The sequence below is a fragment of the Peromyscus maniculatus genome, chromosome 7, assembly GCF_049852395.1.
Source record: "Peromyscus maniculatus bairdii isolate BWxNUB_F1_BW_parent chromosome 7, HU_Pman_BW_mat_3.1, whole genome shotgun sequence".
In the NCBI taxonomy this organism is placed as follows: domain Eukaryota; kingdom Metazoa; phylum Chordata; class Mammalia; order Rodentia; family Cricetidae; genus Peromyscus; species Peromyscus maniculatus.
The window spans coordinates 80,786,762-80,803,184 of record NC_134858.1 but is presented as its reverse complement, the minus strand read 5'-3'; the positions used below and the strand labels follow the sequence as shown (position 1 = coordinate 80,803,184).

Here is a 16,423-nt window from a genome sequence, read left to right as displayed (position 1 = left end):
TCAGAACCCTGAACCAGCCCAGGTCTCTAGGGTAAGGCAGCTTTCAAACACTGGGTCTCCGCAGCTCTGAGGTCGTTTCTGGCTGAGGATGCTCCACCCGTCTCCGCCGCATGCAAAGCCCAAGCGTGGACTCTGAACCCAGCCCTTTGTCTAGTTTGCTTTTTCCTTGTACCCTGACTTCCCATCATCTAGTTTCTCGGGCCTCTGGGTCCCTCCTAAGCCACCTGCGTGCACGATTAATTCACAAGAAGCAGGTGCGGGCTGGCGGGAGCCCAGTGCCTGGTCACGCTGGGCGCCACGGAAACTACAACTCCCATCAGGCCCCGCGGCCGCCGGGCCCCACCCCGCCACCGGCTCAGCCCGCGGCGGAGGCGCTGGGCTTTCATCCGCGGAGCGGCGGGAGCTCGACGCGTCGGCGCGGACCTCTCCGACGGTCGCGGGGTCGGCAGCATCCTCAGCCGCGCTCAGCTTCTGCGTCCGCGTCCGCAGGAGGATGGTGGTCCGCGTGTTCGTCGCCTCGTCCTCGGGCTTCGTGGCGGTGAGCGGGGCGGGATCGCGGCAGACGCGCGGCGCGTGCGTCCGTGGGAGACGCGCGGGCAGGTGACCGCCAGGCGCGGACCGGGTGGACGCGCGCGCAGGGGTCGCACTCCCTGCGCCGGCGGTTAGCCAGGGGAGTCAGTCCCCTGCCGCAGCTGTCGGCTCCAGGGGCTCCTTTCCCGAGTTTATAGGTTCCCGACTTGGGACTCTCTGCCGGCTTATGGGTTTTATGGGAGTTTAGACTACTTTGATTTTGCTGACCTGGCGTCTGAAGGAAGCACGTTTAAAGGAATTGCTCTCCACCCTCTCGTCCCCAGCAAGTCCGAGTCCGTTTCTTTAGTTCTACACCTGAGCAGAGGGAACAGTAAACTACACCTGTCCTGTTAGTTTGGTCTTATTTGTTTTTATTGTCGCTTTTTAGCCTAAGGTGCTACAACCACTTTTACATTTTTAAGTAAACCTGTGTGCATATGTCCTTTCCCTGCCCACCTCGGTGCTGTGGTAAATTTCATTTTAGGAATCTATGAATGTTCTTTTGCTATTCTGTTTGTAGAGTGTTGAATTCTTTTAGGAAGTTTTTTTTTTTTTCTTTAGGAAATTAAATAGCTAGAGATGTCACACTTTAAAGAAAAATGCACACATATGCTGGACAGTCCACTGACTGAGATGCATGCAGTGTCCGTGTTCTATGTGATTATTGAGACTTGATATCTTTAAAAGTTAGACTACAGCTCTAAAACCCTGCTGTGTGGGGTATTTAATCAGATAGAGAAGAGAGTTCGAGAATGATTGTTTAAAGTTTAGTCTGGCTGGTTGCCTTCCCAGTAGGCAGATTGATTGTCCTAGAATATACATGGGTGGGGTGCTTGAAAAATCCTTGTAAACCACTGAAACTTTTAATTTAAAACACCCCCACCTTTTTTTTTTTAAGCTGCGAGGACCCTGATTTTCACTAGACACAATAGATGGGAAAATTCTAGCTAACCTGTGTAGGCATGTTGTGGTTCTCAAACTCCCCACATTTCCTTTTTTTTTTTTTTTTTTTTTTTTTTTTTTTGCCATTGCTTAGTCATAGGTGACTTTTACAGATTTTTTTCCCCCCCGGTTAAAGCTGAGCCTCATGAAACCTGTACTACTTCCCAGATAGATTTTATTTAAATGTGTTCCTTCCTGTAGAGCTTCTGGCCTTACCATGAACCTACCTGCTTCAGTAATTATTTCAAAAGCACTGTGTTGATTGTGGAAGGGGTATAGTGTTGATCTGTGGTTGTGTTGTGAAAGTCACCTGCCTTAGACATCCTGTATCCAGACCGGCTCTGATTCCTGTATCCTGGTTTCATCAATTCCATTAATATATATATATATATTTCCTACTCTGTGACCCACGTTTTAGACGTAATGTTTTGTACATGGAACAAGATTGAGGAAAGGGGTTTTAGTGCCCTGACTGGTGTAGTGAGGGCCAGCTCTGCCCCAGCTCTGCCCCAGCTCTGCCCCAGTTCCTCTCCTATACCATGAAGGATGCTGAGGCTCACAATTGTGCTGCACTTTAAAAATGCTTTGATTCTGCCCATTGAGGAAATGCTCATAACAGCTTATTTCATTTGAACAGTATACTGGTTAACTTCAAAGTGGAGTTTTTCCGTTTTGGTTTTTCACTGCGTCTCAGATCGCCCTGGTCTGATGTGGTTTCATTGGACTGGGAGGTTACATTCAGTCACCACATAGACACAGCCTGTAAACACTAATTATGCATTTCAGTCTGCTGTTTACTCTTTTCAGATCTTAGAAACACTCACCGTGAGTCTCATTTTGTCATATTATTTCCTACTTCATGTACAGTTTTTCTTTAATATTGGTATTTTAGGTTATAGAAAGTTTATGCTTCTCTGCAAGAAGATTGATTTCTTAGCCATAATGAAGGTGTGTAGTGAATTCTTGGTTGGGGAGGCTAGTGGTACTTACACCATTAAGCTGAATTAAGGTTTTTTTGGGAATGCTGTGTTTTCCTTCTAGCAGGGTTGGGTTGACTGTTGGCACTGTTTTATTCTGTGCCCATCTGCGACCGGCAAGTATATGGACGAACAAACAGTGTTATTCCCAAGTCAGTTTGGTTTTAGCCGAAGTGTCTTAAACACAAGGAAGGAATGTGACCAGAATTAGACCTAGTGATGTCAGTCCAGTTGGCAGCACATTTAAGCAGACTGTTTAGAAAAAAATCCTCCTATCTCCTGGTTCCCTTGAGCATTGGAGCTTCAGCATGACTAACATGAAGGGGTGAATGCCTGTTCGTCTTCCCAAGCTCCAGGTGAAGCCTGCTGTTACTAGCAAATAAAAATTACACCGTATTATACCATCCATGTTACTGTTATAGTGAGGACATTCTTTCAGCTCAAAGAAAATAGAGCCATTGAAGGTCATTTTAAATTTCAATTTATTATGCATGTGTACCTGACAAGCGGAGGCCTTGGTAACCTTTGTCCAGGAAATATGTTAATGTGACTTTAATTTTTCATGGATGTATTTAACAGAATTTGCTTTGGTCTGCCTGCACCCTGCCCAACTCTGTCCTTGGTCTTGCAGAGAAGCCTAGGAGAATAGAGGGTGTGGTCTCTGTTCTTGAGGAGTGCACAGACCAGGTGAGGACATCTGCTAGGAAAGGCAAAACCTTCGGTAATAGCCTCAAGCTCAAGGACATGCCTCCTATGGGAACACTTACCAGGCAGAAATACTACAGGCTGCAGAGGGACGCCTTGCCGGATGGAAGATACTGAGGGGATATGCTAGAATCATAAAATATGCATGTGGAGGCAGCCAGCAGGGAGAGTGTTCCTGAGCCCATTTTTTTTTAGGCTGGATGTGGAGGTGCTTGGGGAGGAGGGGTGAGCAGCAGATGCCCCTGTGGACCTCTTTGGATGACAAGGTGGACTCTTCAAGTCCCCAAGGGAGCCCTGTGAATTCAGACTCCACAGAGCTCTGCAGTCTTGGAAATGTTTTCAGTTATCTACAGCTTGTCTGCTGCTCCGAGCCTTTTGTCCTTCAGTTAGCAGGGTACCATCCTTCAAGGGTGGACAACAGGTCTGAGATTTTTGAAGAATCCCTTCTTGCTTGCCTTGGACTGAAATGTATCAAAAAGCGAATAAAGTCTTCATTGAGGTGAGAGCTGTGCTTTGGCATGGATATCTTTTACCATTCAGTAAAGCTCTGTGGCTCAGTTGAGAGTCGGAGGGGAACTTAAATGTATATAAGTGAAATCCAACCACACAGTTTCACACAGAAGGAAACTTGGGCGTAGAGGTGAAGTGATTCGACCTAATGTCATTTATGTAGTCAGGGCACAGTGAGATGAAACTGGAAGCCAGATTCTGCACTGATTGATTGATGCATGTGCTTATTTTAAACGTTGAAAACTAAGTACCAGGCTCTCTCTCTCCCTCATGGGTGTGTGTGTGTGTGTGTGTGTGTGTGTGTGTGTGTGTGTGTGTGTGTGGTGGCCTGCAGAGGCCAGAGGAGGACATCAGGTGTCCTGCTCTGTCATTCTCCACCTATTTTTTCGGGACGGGGTCTTTCATTGACCTTGGAGTTAGGCTGGTGACTAGCAACCCTCTTGTCTCTGCCGCTCACAGCACTGGGATTGCAGGTGTGTGCGAGGCTTCCCCTGGCTCTTTAGGTGGGCATTGAAATTCAAACCTTGGTCCACATGCTTGTGCAGCAAACACTCTTACCCTAGTACCGAGTTAGTTGGTGTTAGGTGCTACATACTGGGATGGTCAGGAAAGCAGATGTGGCCCGAATCACGGCTGTCTTCATCAAGCTTGGAGACTTGGCGTGCAAACTGTGCATTTAAGGACTGATATTTGATTCCATTGTGGAAAAATATGTTACTGTGATTGGTTTAATAAAAAAAACTAAACGGCCAGTAGCTAGGCAGGAGATATAGGCAGGACTTCCAGACAGAGAGAGCTCTGGGAAGGAGAAAGGGGGAGTCACTATACAGATGCAGCGGCAGCAGGACACGCAGGAGGAGAGGCAAAAGCCATGAGCCATGTGGCAGGATGGAGATGAATGTAAATGGGTTAATTTAAGTTATAAGAGTTAGTGAGAAACAAGCCTAAGCTAAGGCCGAGCTTTCATAATGAATAAGAAGTCTCCATGTCGTTCTTTGGGATCTGGCTGGAGGGACAGAGAAAGCCTGGTCACAGTGACTTGAGGAATGCTTTCATGACTCAGAGGGGAACGGGCTAGATGGCCGTACGTCACACCTCTCTGAATGCTGGACAGTCACCGTCTGGGAACAAAGCAGATGCAGTCATTGGAAGGAAAGCTGGGAAGTTGGGAGCTCGCAGCTGTGGCCTGCGTGCCGTATTAACGGGAGGGTGGGTGTGAAGGGGGAGGACAGACAGGCACCGCCCAGAGTCACAGCTGTGCAGTGTGTCCTTGCTGCTGTGCACGACTGGCTATTATTTGAAGCATGCAATTGCCAGTTCAAGCTGTTGTTTCCCTGTGGGGTGTATTCAGTGAAGCTCTTCTGTAAGCAAGCCTTAGAAAAGAGGTCCAAAGCAGCCAAGTCAGGAGGTGATCATAGGTGGGACCAGGGTTCTGTACTCAGTTGCTCGACTCTTGACAGGAGCGAGCAGACCTTTGCTTATCCTCGCTGTCCTCTGGCGGGATAGTGACTGCCGCGCCACAGATGGAGTCAAGCTCTGGTTGACAGCTGGCTCCTAGCTTCCAGAGCGGAAATCCTCCCCTGTGGTCTCTGTCCTCAGGTAGATTGTACCCCGAGGGTGTGTGTGTGTGTGTGTGTGTGTGTGTATCGGAGATGCTGACATCCTGCAGTTTGTCGGTTTGTCTGCACAAAGAGCTGCCCTACGGGTCAGTGGTTCCCCGGCCAGAGACGGAGCTGGAGGGCACTGGAGGAGGAGCGGGAAGCAGGCTTCAGGATGGGGTTGTGCAAGGAGTGATGGACAGAGGCAGGGATAACTCGAGGGCCCAAGGAATGGAGGTAAGTAGAGACTGTTCGTTCCTTTCCTAGGGCCATGGGGCTTAAATATCAGAAATAGGTCTTACTCTTCTTGCTGCTGGAGGTTGGAGAGCCAAGTGTTAGCCTTCTGAGGACTGTGAGGGAGAATCTGCTCCTGGGATCTGCTGGCAACCGTAGGCAGATTTGGCTTGTAGGTACATTGCCCTGATAGCCTTTGTGTTTATGTGGCATTCTCCCTATGTGCGTGTCCGTGTCTGTCTTTGGTGTTCAAAATGCCACAACCCGCCCCCTTCTTGCCCCCCCCACCCCGGTTTTGCATGTGCGTGCATGCGTGCGTGCGTGTGTGCGTGCGTGCATGCATGTGTTTAACTACGTATGTTATAGTAGGGCTTACTCTAATGACCTCATCCTAAGGAGCATCTGCAAAGATCCTGCTTCTAAGTGAAGTCGCATTCACCAGTACCCAGAGTTGGTACTTCGCTGTCTTTGAGATGCATGTAATGCAATATAGAGCCGTGTCCAGTCTGAGGGGTGAACTACGCAGATGGATAGAATTTTCTCTTTAGCTGGAAAGATTCTGGGCAGGTTTCTTTCACTTTGAAGTTAGCAGCTAGATAGCAAATTGTATGGGCATGTAGTCCGTGTGTGAGGTTTGCTACTAGGAAGGGCAAAACTTTTTAAAATTTTTATTTATTTTCTTTATTACCATGGAAGGGGAAGTTCTGGCCTCAGTTTTTCTAGTACATTTTAATATTTCCCAATTTTAACATTCCTTTCTAAGAAAAAAACATTTAAATTTGTCAATATGAATATAATCACCAGCATGGAATTTTCCTTTGTTAATTTAGGGACTTTTTTTTTTTTTTTTAAATCCATTTGTGTTTAGATATTTTGAGTCAGCATTTCAAACCATCTTTGAAACCAAGCTACATCTTGACAAGTATTTGTGATATGAAGTTCAGGGTGGTCTCCACACCCCAGGCAGAGTGTAAGACTTCTGTTTTGTTTTTCAATTTTTAAAAATAAAACACAGAAAAAGAGAGCCACTATTGTGAAAAAGACTGCAAAGTCCATTGGGAAGTGAGGTGAGCTCCTAAGTAAATGGGATTTCTTCATGTGTATGTGGTGTGTATGTGGTGTGTGTGTGTGTGTGTGTGTGTGTGTGTGTGTGTGTGTGTGTGTGTACACATGTGCTTGCATGTGGAGGCCTCAGCTTGATGTGGGTGTCAGTCGTTATCACTCTCCACCTTACTTTTGGGGAGAGGCTCTCTTCCTGAACTTGCAGCTCACTGATTGGCTAGCCTGACCGGGGAGGGCCAGAGACCCTCCTGTCTCTCTTGTCTCTCCCTGCACTAGGATTACGGGTAGAGGTCGACATGCCTGGCCTTTTTGGTTTGTTTTAAACTGGAGATGCTTATGTACACAGAAACATTTTGCCCACTGAGTAATTTCTTCAGCACAGTGCTCTCCTATTTAGGTTTTTTAATGTTTAGTTTATGAAAAGTTTTGAAACGAATTATACTTTTCGTGGATTAGAACAACATAGCAGAATAGAAAGTCTATATTTATCAAGAGGTTTTTCTGCTTAAAATTAAAAATTGGCCCGATTTACTGATAATTACAGAAATGTTAAGTATTATATTTTGAAATGGAGGTTTTAAAAATGAGATCAAGAAATTATCCACCTGCCAAGTCAGTTTCTAAAACTCAGCAGCCCACTATTAGAGGAGAGGGAGTCGCTTTCCTCAGTGGTGAAGCTGCAGCTTAGAGGCCTATGCTTCGAGAAACAATCTCCCACCTGCTCATTCAAGAAACCCTTATTACACCCAGTGGAACACACACACACACACACACACACACACACACACACACACACACACACCCCACACATATTAACACACACTACACACATTCATACACACACACACCACACGCATCCTCACACATACACCACACACACACACACACACACACACACACACACGTACACCCCCCCCACACTCATATACACACATACACACACTCACCCACACCACACACATACTTCACACACACACCACACACACTTCACACATACACACACCACACACAGAATTATACTCATACACACATACACACACATACCATACACTCTCTCACACACACACACCACACATGCATCACACACTCACACACATACACACTCACGAAAGCAGCAAGAGAACCCATTGGGAAGAAGGGGTTCTCAAGAGTGAGGGGGGATAAGTGAGGTCATGGAGGGTGCCTGTGATCAGATGTGTTATATACATGATAAAATTGGCAAGTAATAAAGTATTTAAAAATATAAGACACATGACTATCTGACCACACACATACACAAGCATTGTAGGTTTGGGAACAAGAACTATGTCCCAGCTTGCACTCATTCTCCAGTGTACCCTGTCCGTTTATGTGTTTGCCCTTTGTTTTAATTTATCAAATTCTGTAGCAGCTTTTCTACCCCCAGGCCCTCCTTTACCCTCCTTTCTAATAGAAAGACGTGGCAAAAAGTCCACTTACTTGTCTTTCAGTTAACTACTCTTTCCAATTTTAAAATGATCTTTGGAACACCAGAAAAAGCAACAACCAAACATCCAGTTTGTGTCTCTGAGCTGTAAAGGGACCCGCCTGGGCCTTGGCAGTCCTTTAGTGAGAACTGATTTCCCGGGATTAGGGTTGCTGTAGCTGCAGAGAACACTTAACATTCTGATTTAAATCACGTTCTGTTTTCAGTACATTTCTTGGATTAATCTTATATTGCTTATCTGTTATGCTGAAGAGGACTTTAACTTCCCAAATTTCTGTGAATGGCTATGGTTTGGGAGGAGATTGGTCTCCCAAAGACTGCCTGAGGTGATGGGGCTTAGTGGAGGAGGGCTTAAGTGGTCATTTTGGGGGACTGCCCTAGGAAGGGATGAGGGTAGTTGTCGTGGGACCTCTGTTCATGAGCTGTGGCTTCCTATTTTTGCCATACGAATACTCTCTCTTCTGCCATGTTGTGTCAGAGTAAAGTGGACCTCATTACAGGACACTGAACTGTTGGAACAGCCTGAAGTTGAACTTACAGCCTCCAAACCTCTAAGCAAAAAATGTATTTTTTTTTTTTTTTTTTTGTACTCAGGAGACAGAGGCAGGCCAGTCTCTATGAGTTCCAGGTCAGCCTGGTCTGCAAAGAGAATTCTAGGACAGTCAGGGCTATTAAACAGAGAAACTGTGTCTCAAAAAAACAAAAAACAGGGGTTGGGGATTTAGCTCAGTGGTAAAGCGCTTGCCTAGCAAGCGCAAGGCCCTGGGTTCGGTCCTCAGCTCTGGGGGAAAAAAAAAAGAAACGGATGTTAGAAGAATATTTTAAGGCTGGAGAGATGGCTCAGAGGTTAAGAGCACTGCTTGCTCTTCCAAAGGTCCTGAGTTCAATTCCCAGTAACCATATGGTGGCTCATAGCCATTGGTAATGAAATCTGGTGCTCTCTCTGACCTGCACAGACACATGCAGACAGAACACTGTATACATAATAAATAAATAAATAAATCTTTAAAAAAAAAAAAAAAAAAAAAAGCCGGGCGTTGGTGGCGCACGCCTTTAATCCCAGCACTCGGGAGGCAGAGCCAGGCGGATCTCTGCGAGTTCGAGGCCAGCCTGGGCTACCAAGTGAGCTCTAGGAAAGGCGCAAAGCTACACAGAGAAACCCTGTCTCGAAAAACCAAAAAAAAAAACAAAAAAAACCCCAAAAAACAAAAGAAAAAGAAACTTGCCATTGAGCTTTATGGCCAGTGGGTTTGGGACAGTTATCCACATGCGCCATGGCCTAAGTTTCAGGGTGTTTGGAGACGTGGGATGGGAAGGAGGAGAAGAGACCGGCAGCAGCCTAAGCTAGCTAGCTGCTGAGTAATCTGCGTCCCTGCAGCTTCCTTCTGTCTCCTCCCTTAATAGGCTTATCTGCTCTCTCCCTCCGGCATCTGCTGCTGCCCTAGGAACTGGCTGTCATACTCCGAAGGGCTAGAAGTGTTATCTCTTGTGGATTAGGTTGCTTTTCTCCCCCTAAACTCTAAAACAGAAATCAGACTCGGAAAAGCACTTACTTGAGTGTTTCCTTTCTGGACTCATGACAGCTTCGCAGTGCAATGGAAAGCTGAATTACAGGCCCATCTACCTACAGAGGCACCTCGGGGCGGTGTACCACTCCCACCCCCCCACCCCCTGACGGCTTCTTTGGTCCCTCTGTCCCCACCGACAGCTTATTCCTGAGGGAATCTGACTTTTCAGGACTGGCTCAGTGCCTGACAGAATTTAAGGAGGGGTTTCCTGGAACTGACCGAGGTGTGCATCAGGGTGTGTCCACATTGTTGTGGACCTTGGTGGCCCCTGGCCAGCACCTCTTTGGATCTCCTAGAACAGCAGCACAGTGTTGGCTGTGACAGAAGCAGCCAGTCCTGACTACGCAAGGGTGTGTTTTCTTCTTCCCGCTGAGTGGTGGTCAAGGCTTGGAAGTGGCTTTTTACAACTCTTGGATCTGGTCAGCTGGGAGTGGAGGGTTGAGGAATGAAAGACAAGACCCAGTTAAGTTAACCTGCTTGGCAGGTCAGATCAGTGGTGTTTGGTAAATGTCATAGGTAAGGCAGCAGCTGTTGCTGCATTCCAGCCTGAAACTGAAAACAAAGCAAAGGAAACAGCAGCAGTCAGCATAGCTGACACAGCCCAACACAGGGGTGGGATGCGGGCTGCTTAAGTCATGGCATTCCCCTGTGGCCTGCAGCTCAGCAGCCCGCCGCCACTAATGCTTGGCTTTAATGGTTGTTGTGTTCCTTTGGGTGAGAATTGGCTCCTCCATAAGCTTGGAACCCTGACTGATAGGGGTTTGAGTTACACTGAGAGAGAGAGAGAGAGAGAGAGAGAGAGAGAGAGAGAGAGAGAGAGAGAGAGAGAGAGAATATATGAATGTGTGTGATCATGGGGGTGCACATATGTATGCCTGTGCATATGGAGGCTGGAAATCAACCTTAGGTCATTCCCTAGTGTTATGCCCAGATCGTGGAGACCCCCAAAAGACCACCACAGAGACTGAATCCCATATGTAAAAGCAAAGAGCCTTTATTCAAGCACAAGCTTGGTCTCTGTCTATCCAACAGAACGGTGAGAGCAGAGAGCCCCGAGCCCAGGCGGGGTGAGGTTTTTATCATAGCAGAGGTTGGGGTGAGGGGATTTCCAGGGTTCAGGACCCTGATTGGCTGACATTTGTCTAGGGGTGTCTGTAAAAGGGAAATAGGTGCTTGCTAAGTTCCAGGACATATGGCGATCTTATCTAATCTTACCTGATGGTTGGAATGTTTGAGATGTCAGGTTCTTCCCCTTAGATGCTGGCCCATCTCTGGGTGGATCCCTGGGTGGTGTCAGCTTATGGCTTTTCCTGGATGGGGTGTTGGGTGCCAGCAAGCCTGTCATGGCAGCTGTGTCTGGGCCTCTAAGCCTGTCATGGCAGCTGTGTGGTCAAGCTGCTTTGGGTGCCCCCCACACCCAGAACCATCAATCTCCATTTTATTTTTTGTTTTCTGTGCCAGGGTCCCTCACTGTCTGGATCTTCCTGAGCAGTCTAGGCAGACTGGCCAGTCCCAGGAAGCCGCCTTTCTCTGCCATACTAGGGCCAAGTATGCACTGCCACTCAGACTTTTCAGATGGGTTCTGGGGACAGAATCCCAACTCTCCGGTTTGCATTTGGCCAGCTGAGCTAACCTCCCAGCTCTACACTTTCCTAATACTTAATGTATAAAAAAAGAATAAGCATTTGTGTTGAGTATATGTCAGCTTACTTAATATTAGATTGGGTTTGTGTTCAATCCCTACACTCATGTACTTGTATTTATCCATGGGAAGTCTGTCATTGGCAGGCTGTACACAACATGGTTAAAACAATGGCTGTCAGAATCTTGGGTGCCACTCATGAAGGACAAGTATGCTGCTTAGTTTTTGTCAGTTCGACACAATTTAGAGTCACCTGGGAAGAGGGAACCTCCGTTTTGAATGGATTGGCCTGTGGAGCATTTTCTCAATAGCTAATTGAAGTAGGAGGGGCCAGCCCATTCAGGCACACTGTCCTGACCTGTGTAAAAGTTGAGCAAGTCCAAGGAAACAAGCTAGGAAAGCAGCATTCCTCAAGAGTTTCTGTTTCAGTTCCTGTCTTGAGTTCCTGCCCTGTGAAAAATTGTGACCCGGAAGTTGTAAGGTAAGAGATGAGACCTAATCCCTCTCTTCCCAAGTTGCTTTGGGTTGGAGTTTCATCACAGTAATAGAAAGCAAATTACTGTAGCTGAGTAACCTGAACCATTCATTTGTAAATGTGGGTTGAGAAGGGTTTGTGATGGATCAAACTGCTGCTGTGAGAGTCATCCCACACAGTGCCAGGGTGATGCACAGTGGTCATGTTGTTCCTGTTGGGTTGCCATCAGAAGCATGGAGTAGTGTAATAGGTGCAATAAAAAAAAGTGACCTTGAATCTTATGAGATCTGTAACCATCCCCAAATGGTGTACAGTGCATATAGTAATGCTCAGCTGCGGTTCATTTTGAGATAATTTTAGGAGTTTCCCAGTAATTTAGGTGTAAAGGATTTTCTGTTTGAACTTGAATTAATAAGAGCATACGATTTGAACATGTTCCCTACAGACCAATGTAGCTGGAGACTTTCTCTCCAGTTCCCGCCAAGCCCCGGCAGTCCCGCACCCCACTTCTAAAATAAATACACAGACGCTTACATTATTTAAACTGTTTGGCCTAATGGCTCAGGCTTCTTGTTATCTAGTTCCTATATCTTAAATTAACCCATTTCTATAAATCTGTACCTTGCCACATGGCTCGTGGCTTACCAGTATCTTACATGTTGGTATTCATGACAGCGACTGGCAGCATCTCCTGACTCAGCCTTCCTCTTCCCAGAATTCTTTTCTCTGCTTGTCCCATCTATATTTCTGCCTGGCTACTGTCCAATCAGCACTTTATTTATACATTTTATTTATTTATATATCCACAGCACTTCCCCTTTTCTTTTTTTTTTCAAAAAGGAAGGTTTTAACTTTCAAATAGTAAAATTATATATAACAAAACAATTATCAAGCAAGAATTACAGTTACAATATCTAGTCTATTTATAATATCTAGTCTATCTGTATTTGGCAGAATTAAAGAAGATATCCTATCTATCCTATATTTGTGAGTCTAAGGTTTCATATCTAACTTATCTTTTATCATAACTATCTAGTCTTCAACTACATCAAAGGCCCCAGAAGGATATAATATTACCTGAGAAATGGGAGAAGGACACAAACAACTTTCGGGAGTCTTGCGAGAGTAGACAGAGACAGCTGGCAGCCTGGACAGTCATCCAAAGTTCCTCTATAAAGTTGGGGCATCTGTCTTCAGCCCACAGGCCTAGAGTCTCTCAGTTACTTTTCTCTGTGTCCTGTAGAATGTCTGGCAGTTTCCTCTGCAAAGCAGGAACCTGAAGGACTATTTTGCCAAGCAAAGTTCAGAGGTCACCTTCCTATGAGTCCTGCATGTCCAGGCGATCAAGCAGTCCAGGCAAGAACAGTTTCTTGCCCAAATGGCTGTTTTTGCCAAGAAGAAGATAAACTCCATGTAGAGTGTCTTTGATGCCCATCCTCCTCTCTGAAGTAAATCGGTGCTGCCAGGAGCAGACCTGTCTCATTGTCCAGAAAGTCTAAATTTTTAAAACATTTTAAATGCCATATTCTGTAGGTCTTTGAAGGGTTTAAAGACCTATCTATCTGAAATATATCTATGTATACCTAGAAAATTTAACATGACTATAAGTTTGACTATCATAGAAGACTAATTGTTCCATTACAATTTAAATGAGTTGTATAAACATAATACCTTAAACAAGAGTAAAAATATACATACAGTATAACAAAATTAACTTTCAATGTAAAACATTTTTTAAAAAGTTTCTACTCTTCAAAAGCAGGCTCATTAATCTATTCTTTCATCCCACTGTATCTAAACCATCCCCCCTTCTTTTTAAGAAAGAGATTACATTTATAATCAACCTGCTTTAAATAAAAATAGTGGTTTTTCTCTGTCCCACACCAGAGGGACACAAGACTCTTTCAAACTTTTTTTTTTTTTTGCAGTAGACTTGGGTTTAGAGAAGGAGTGAGCCAATTCCATCTTCAAAGCCAGTTTGGTATATTTGAAAATTTGGGTATAACTTCTCATACTACTTCCTGCTAGATGGGGGTGCTGTATCTTATGGAGACACAAAGAAAATTTATGATTATGGAGTAGTTCATGAGGGTGTATTGTCTGGGCCAGTTGCCTTGAAACCTTTCTGGATGTTGGATCATCTGGGCCATGGTGTCATTGGAGACCTTTCAGGGGGTCTTGGCTGGTCAAACCTGATGTACCTTAATCTGGAACAAATCCATAGCCTCTGGCTTTCTGTGGAAACAAAAGCAGAGCCTCCTTTCCAAAGCAACCTATCCTTATATCCAGATTTTGAAGTCAAGGTACCTTTAAAATATACATATTGGCTTAACTCAACAGCTTACACAATCAAATGTCTTTCTGAAGTTAAGAATATCAAAGACAACATAATCCAGATTCTCTGTGTGATATCCATCTTTACGTGGCTTATTTTTTATACTACCTTTACTGTCTCTTTAAAGACTTTATTTTTAAAAAACTATTTTTTTATATAACTGTATATATTTCTTTTTTTTTTTTTTTTGTCTCTTTTAGGCCTACATATATTTTACACACATTGTAAACTGTTTCATCTGAATCTGTCTTATTGTGAACGTATTGTTTTAAACTGCAGCATTCTAAGACTGAAAGGGCGCTGTGGCTGTTGGTCCCATATCAGAGACCAATTACCGTGTGCTCACTGTGATCTTTTTTTATTTTCACATCGATAGGTAATTCACGTATTGTATGGTCATTTAGACCATATCTAGCCACTGTCTCTGCATGCTTATTGTTCTGCCAGTGGTCTCTCTTCTTGCTCTGCATAGTGTCTAGTTTTAGAGTCCTGATTTGACTTAAAGTTTTTGAGACTTGTCCTATTTTTTTCTAAATGACGTCAGTGACTAAGGGCCAGTTGCTTCCTGGAGAGCTGGTTCGGAGTCTTGTCAGTGAGGAGCAGGATGGCTGGTTGCCGGTGGGACCTGCACAGGCCTCAGAGGAAGGAGGATCCAGGCTGGTCCCCGTGTTCTTACTCTGAGGCCTTAGACTGCATTTTACTGTCTTTGAGAATTGTGTAATCGAATGCAGAGGATTTCAAGTCCGGTGGTAACAGGGAAGAGGACCATGAGGCACCAGGTAGAACTGATGGATACGTTGCAGCAGTACTTGTCTCCCACGTTGGCATTGTCCACAGTTCTGACTCTGAAGTTGAAATGCTTTTGTAATTTAGGGTGGATGCTTTCAGCTCTATCAGATGGGCAGGTAGGTGATGCTGAAAGAGGTGGAGAGAAGGGGGCTTTATGGAAAATGCCATGGAAACAGGAGAAACAGATGCCTGGAATAGGTGTCCTGCTGTGCTGAGCCCCCAGTGTTTAAAAAGTGGGTGAACAGTTAGTTTTTACCTGTACCCAGCAATGTGGTAGGTGGTTTTGTTTTTGTTTTTTTCTATTTAATCTTTGCAAGCATCCGCTAAACTGTGATTTGTTATGCCCATCTCTTTAATCTCAGCACTCGGGAGGCAGAGCCAGGCGGATCTCTGTGAGTTTGAGGCCAGCCTGGTCTACAGAGCGAGATCCAACTACACAGAGAAACCCTGTCTTGAAAAAGCAAAACAACAACAACAACAACAACAAAGAGAATATCAAGGCACAGGGTGGTCACATATGCTGAGATCATTCACCTCATCACTGGGGCTTAGGTTCTAAGCCTTGTCCTTTATTTAGTTTTGAGTCTCGAGCTTTTTCTATTGTGCCATGTTGCCCACCAGAAAAGCCCCTGACTGGAGACTGGGAGAACACGTGTTGTGCAAAAGCCTCGAGCTGACTAGAATAACTAGAGTGTGCAAGCTTGAGCTTTACAATGGGATGGGGCAGCGTTCTCAAGGAGCAGGTCCAGAGTCCCCATGTGGCTGCTCAGCAGGTAATTACAGGCACAGTGTCTGTCTGTCGGGCAGGAGAAAACAATGGCTCTGCCCCTGCAGAAACTGGCAAGTGCTGAGAGGAATGTGGTTTGAAATGGAAAGGCAAGGTATCACAACAGTAATACTGATGCCATTTATATCACGTGTAGGAAATACCAGGGGTATTTTGTGTGTATTCCTTGTATTCCTTGAAGTAACGAGATGGAGTAGTCATGTTTGTATTTCCTGTCCTTATCCCAGATAAAGATTAAATCAGATTAAAGGGAATGGAGACTAGCTGGGGGGACTACTTAGTGTTTTTTTGAGTGACCTGAAACTCAAATGTGTGATTTGCCTAGAATGTGAGTGTACTTCGGTGTGTGACAAAGTCAGCTGACTTCGTGTGTCAGTTAGAGAGGATGGGATGGGATGGAAGGGAATAGGGTAAAAAGGGAGAAGAGAGATTGATGGGATGTCTGGAACCCAGAGATTAAGTCAAGGACAGAGGATATTTGATATACTGGGGCCTTTGGACAGCAGAAGACCTGCTGGGTCAGGTGTCAGTGTAGATTGGTGCCCTCCTCATTTCTACCTTGGACCTTCTGTTCTTGGGAGAACGAATTCCTGTGGCCCGATCACAGCTCTACAAAACAGCAGTCAAGGGGCAGAGTTGATCAGTATATGGCAGCTGCAGTGAGAATTTAATGCAAGGGAGGAGGTGGAAAGTGGAAGTTGGCGCTCGAAGGCCTGGTGGAGTATGGACAGCCTTAGCCTATTAGTGCAAGAGGAAAGATGTGG

At 45.3% G+C, this 16,423-nt stretch overlaps 1 protein-coding gene across 2 annotated transcripts in view; it reads left to right on the top strand.

Annotated features, from left to right (window-relative positions):
* The window catches only part of Sh3bgrl2 (SH3 domain binding glutamate rich protein like 2), a 63,384-nt gene continuing 46,961 nt past the window's right edge, over positions 1-16,423 (top strand). Inside the window, exon 1 of one of the 2 annotated variants that reach the window (XM_016003858.3) lies at positions 1-538. In XM_016003858.3, coding sequence (XP_015859344.3) covers positions 494-538 — 45 coding nt within the window. In that variant the 5' untranslated portion in view covers positions 1-493. Of the gene's footprint in view, positions 539-5,192; positions 5,540-16,423 lie in introns of those variants that run through there. The other variant, XM_076576757.1, reaches the window with a different exon arrangement.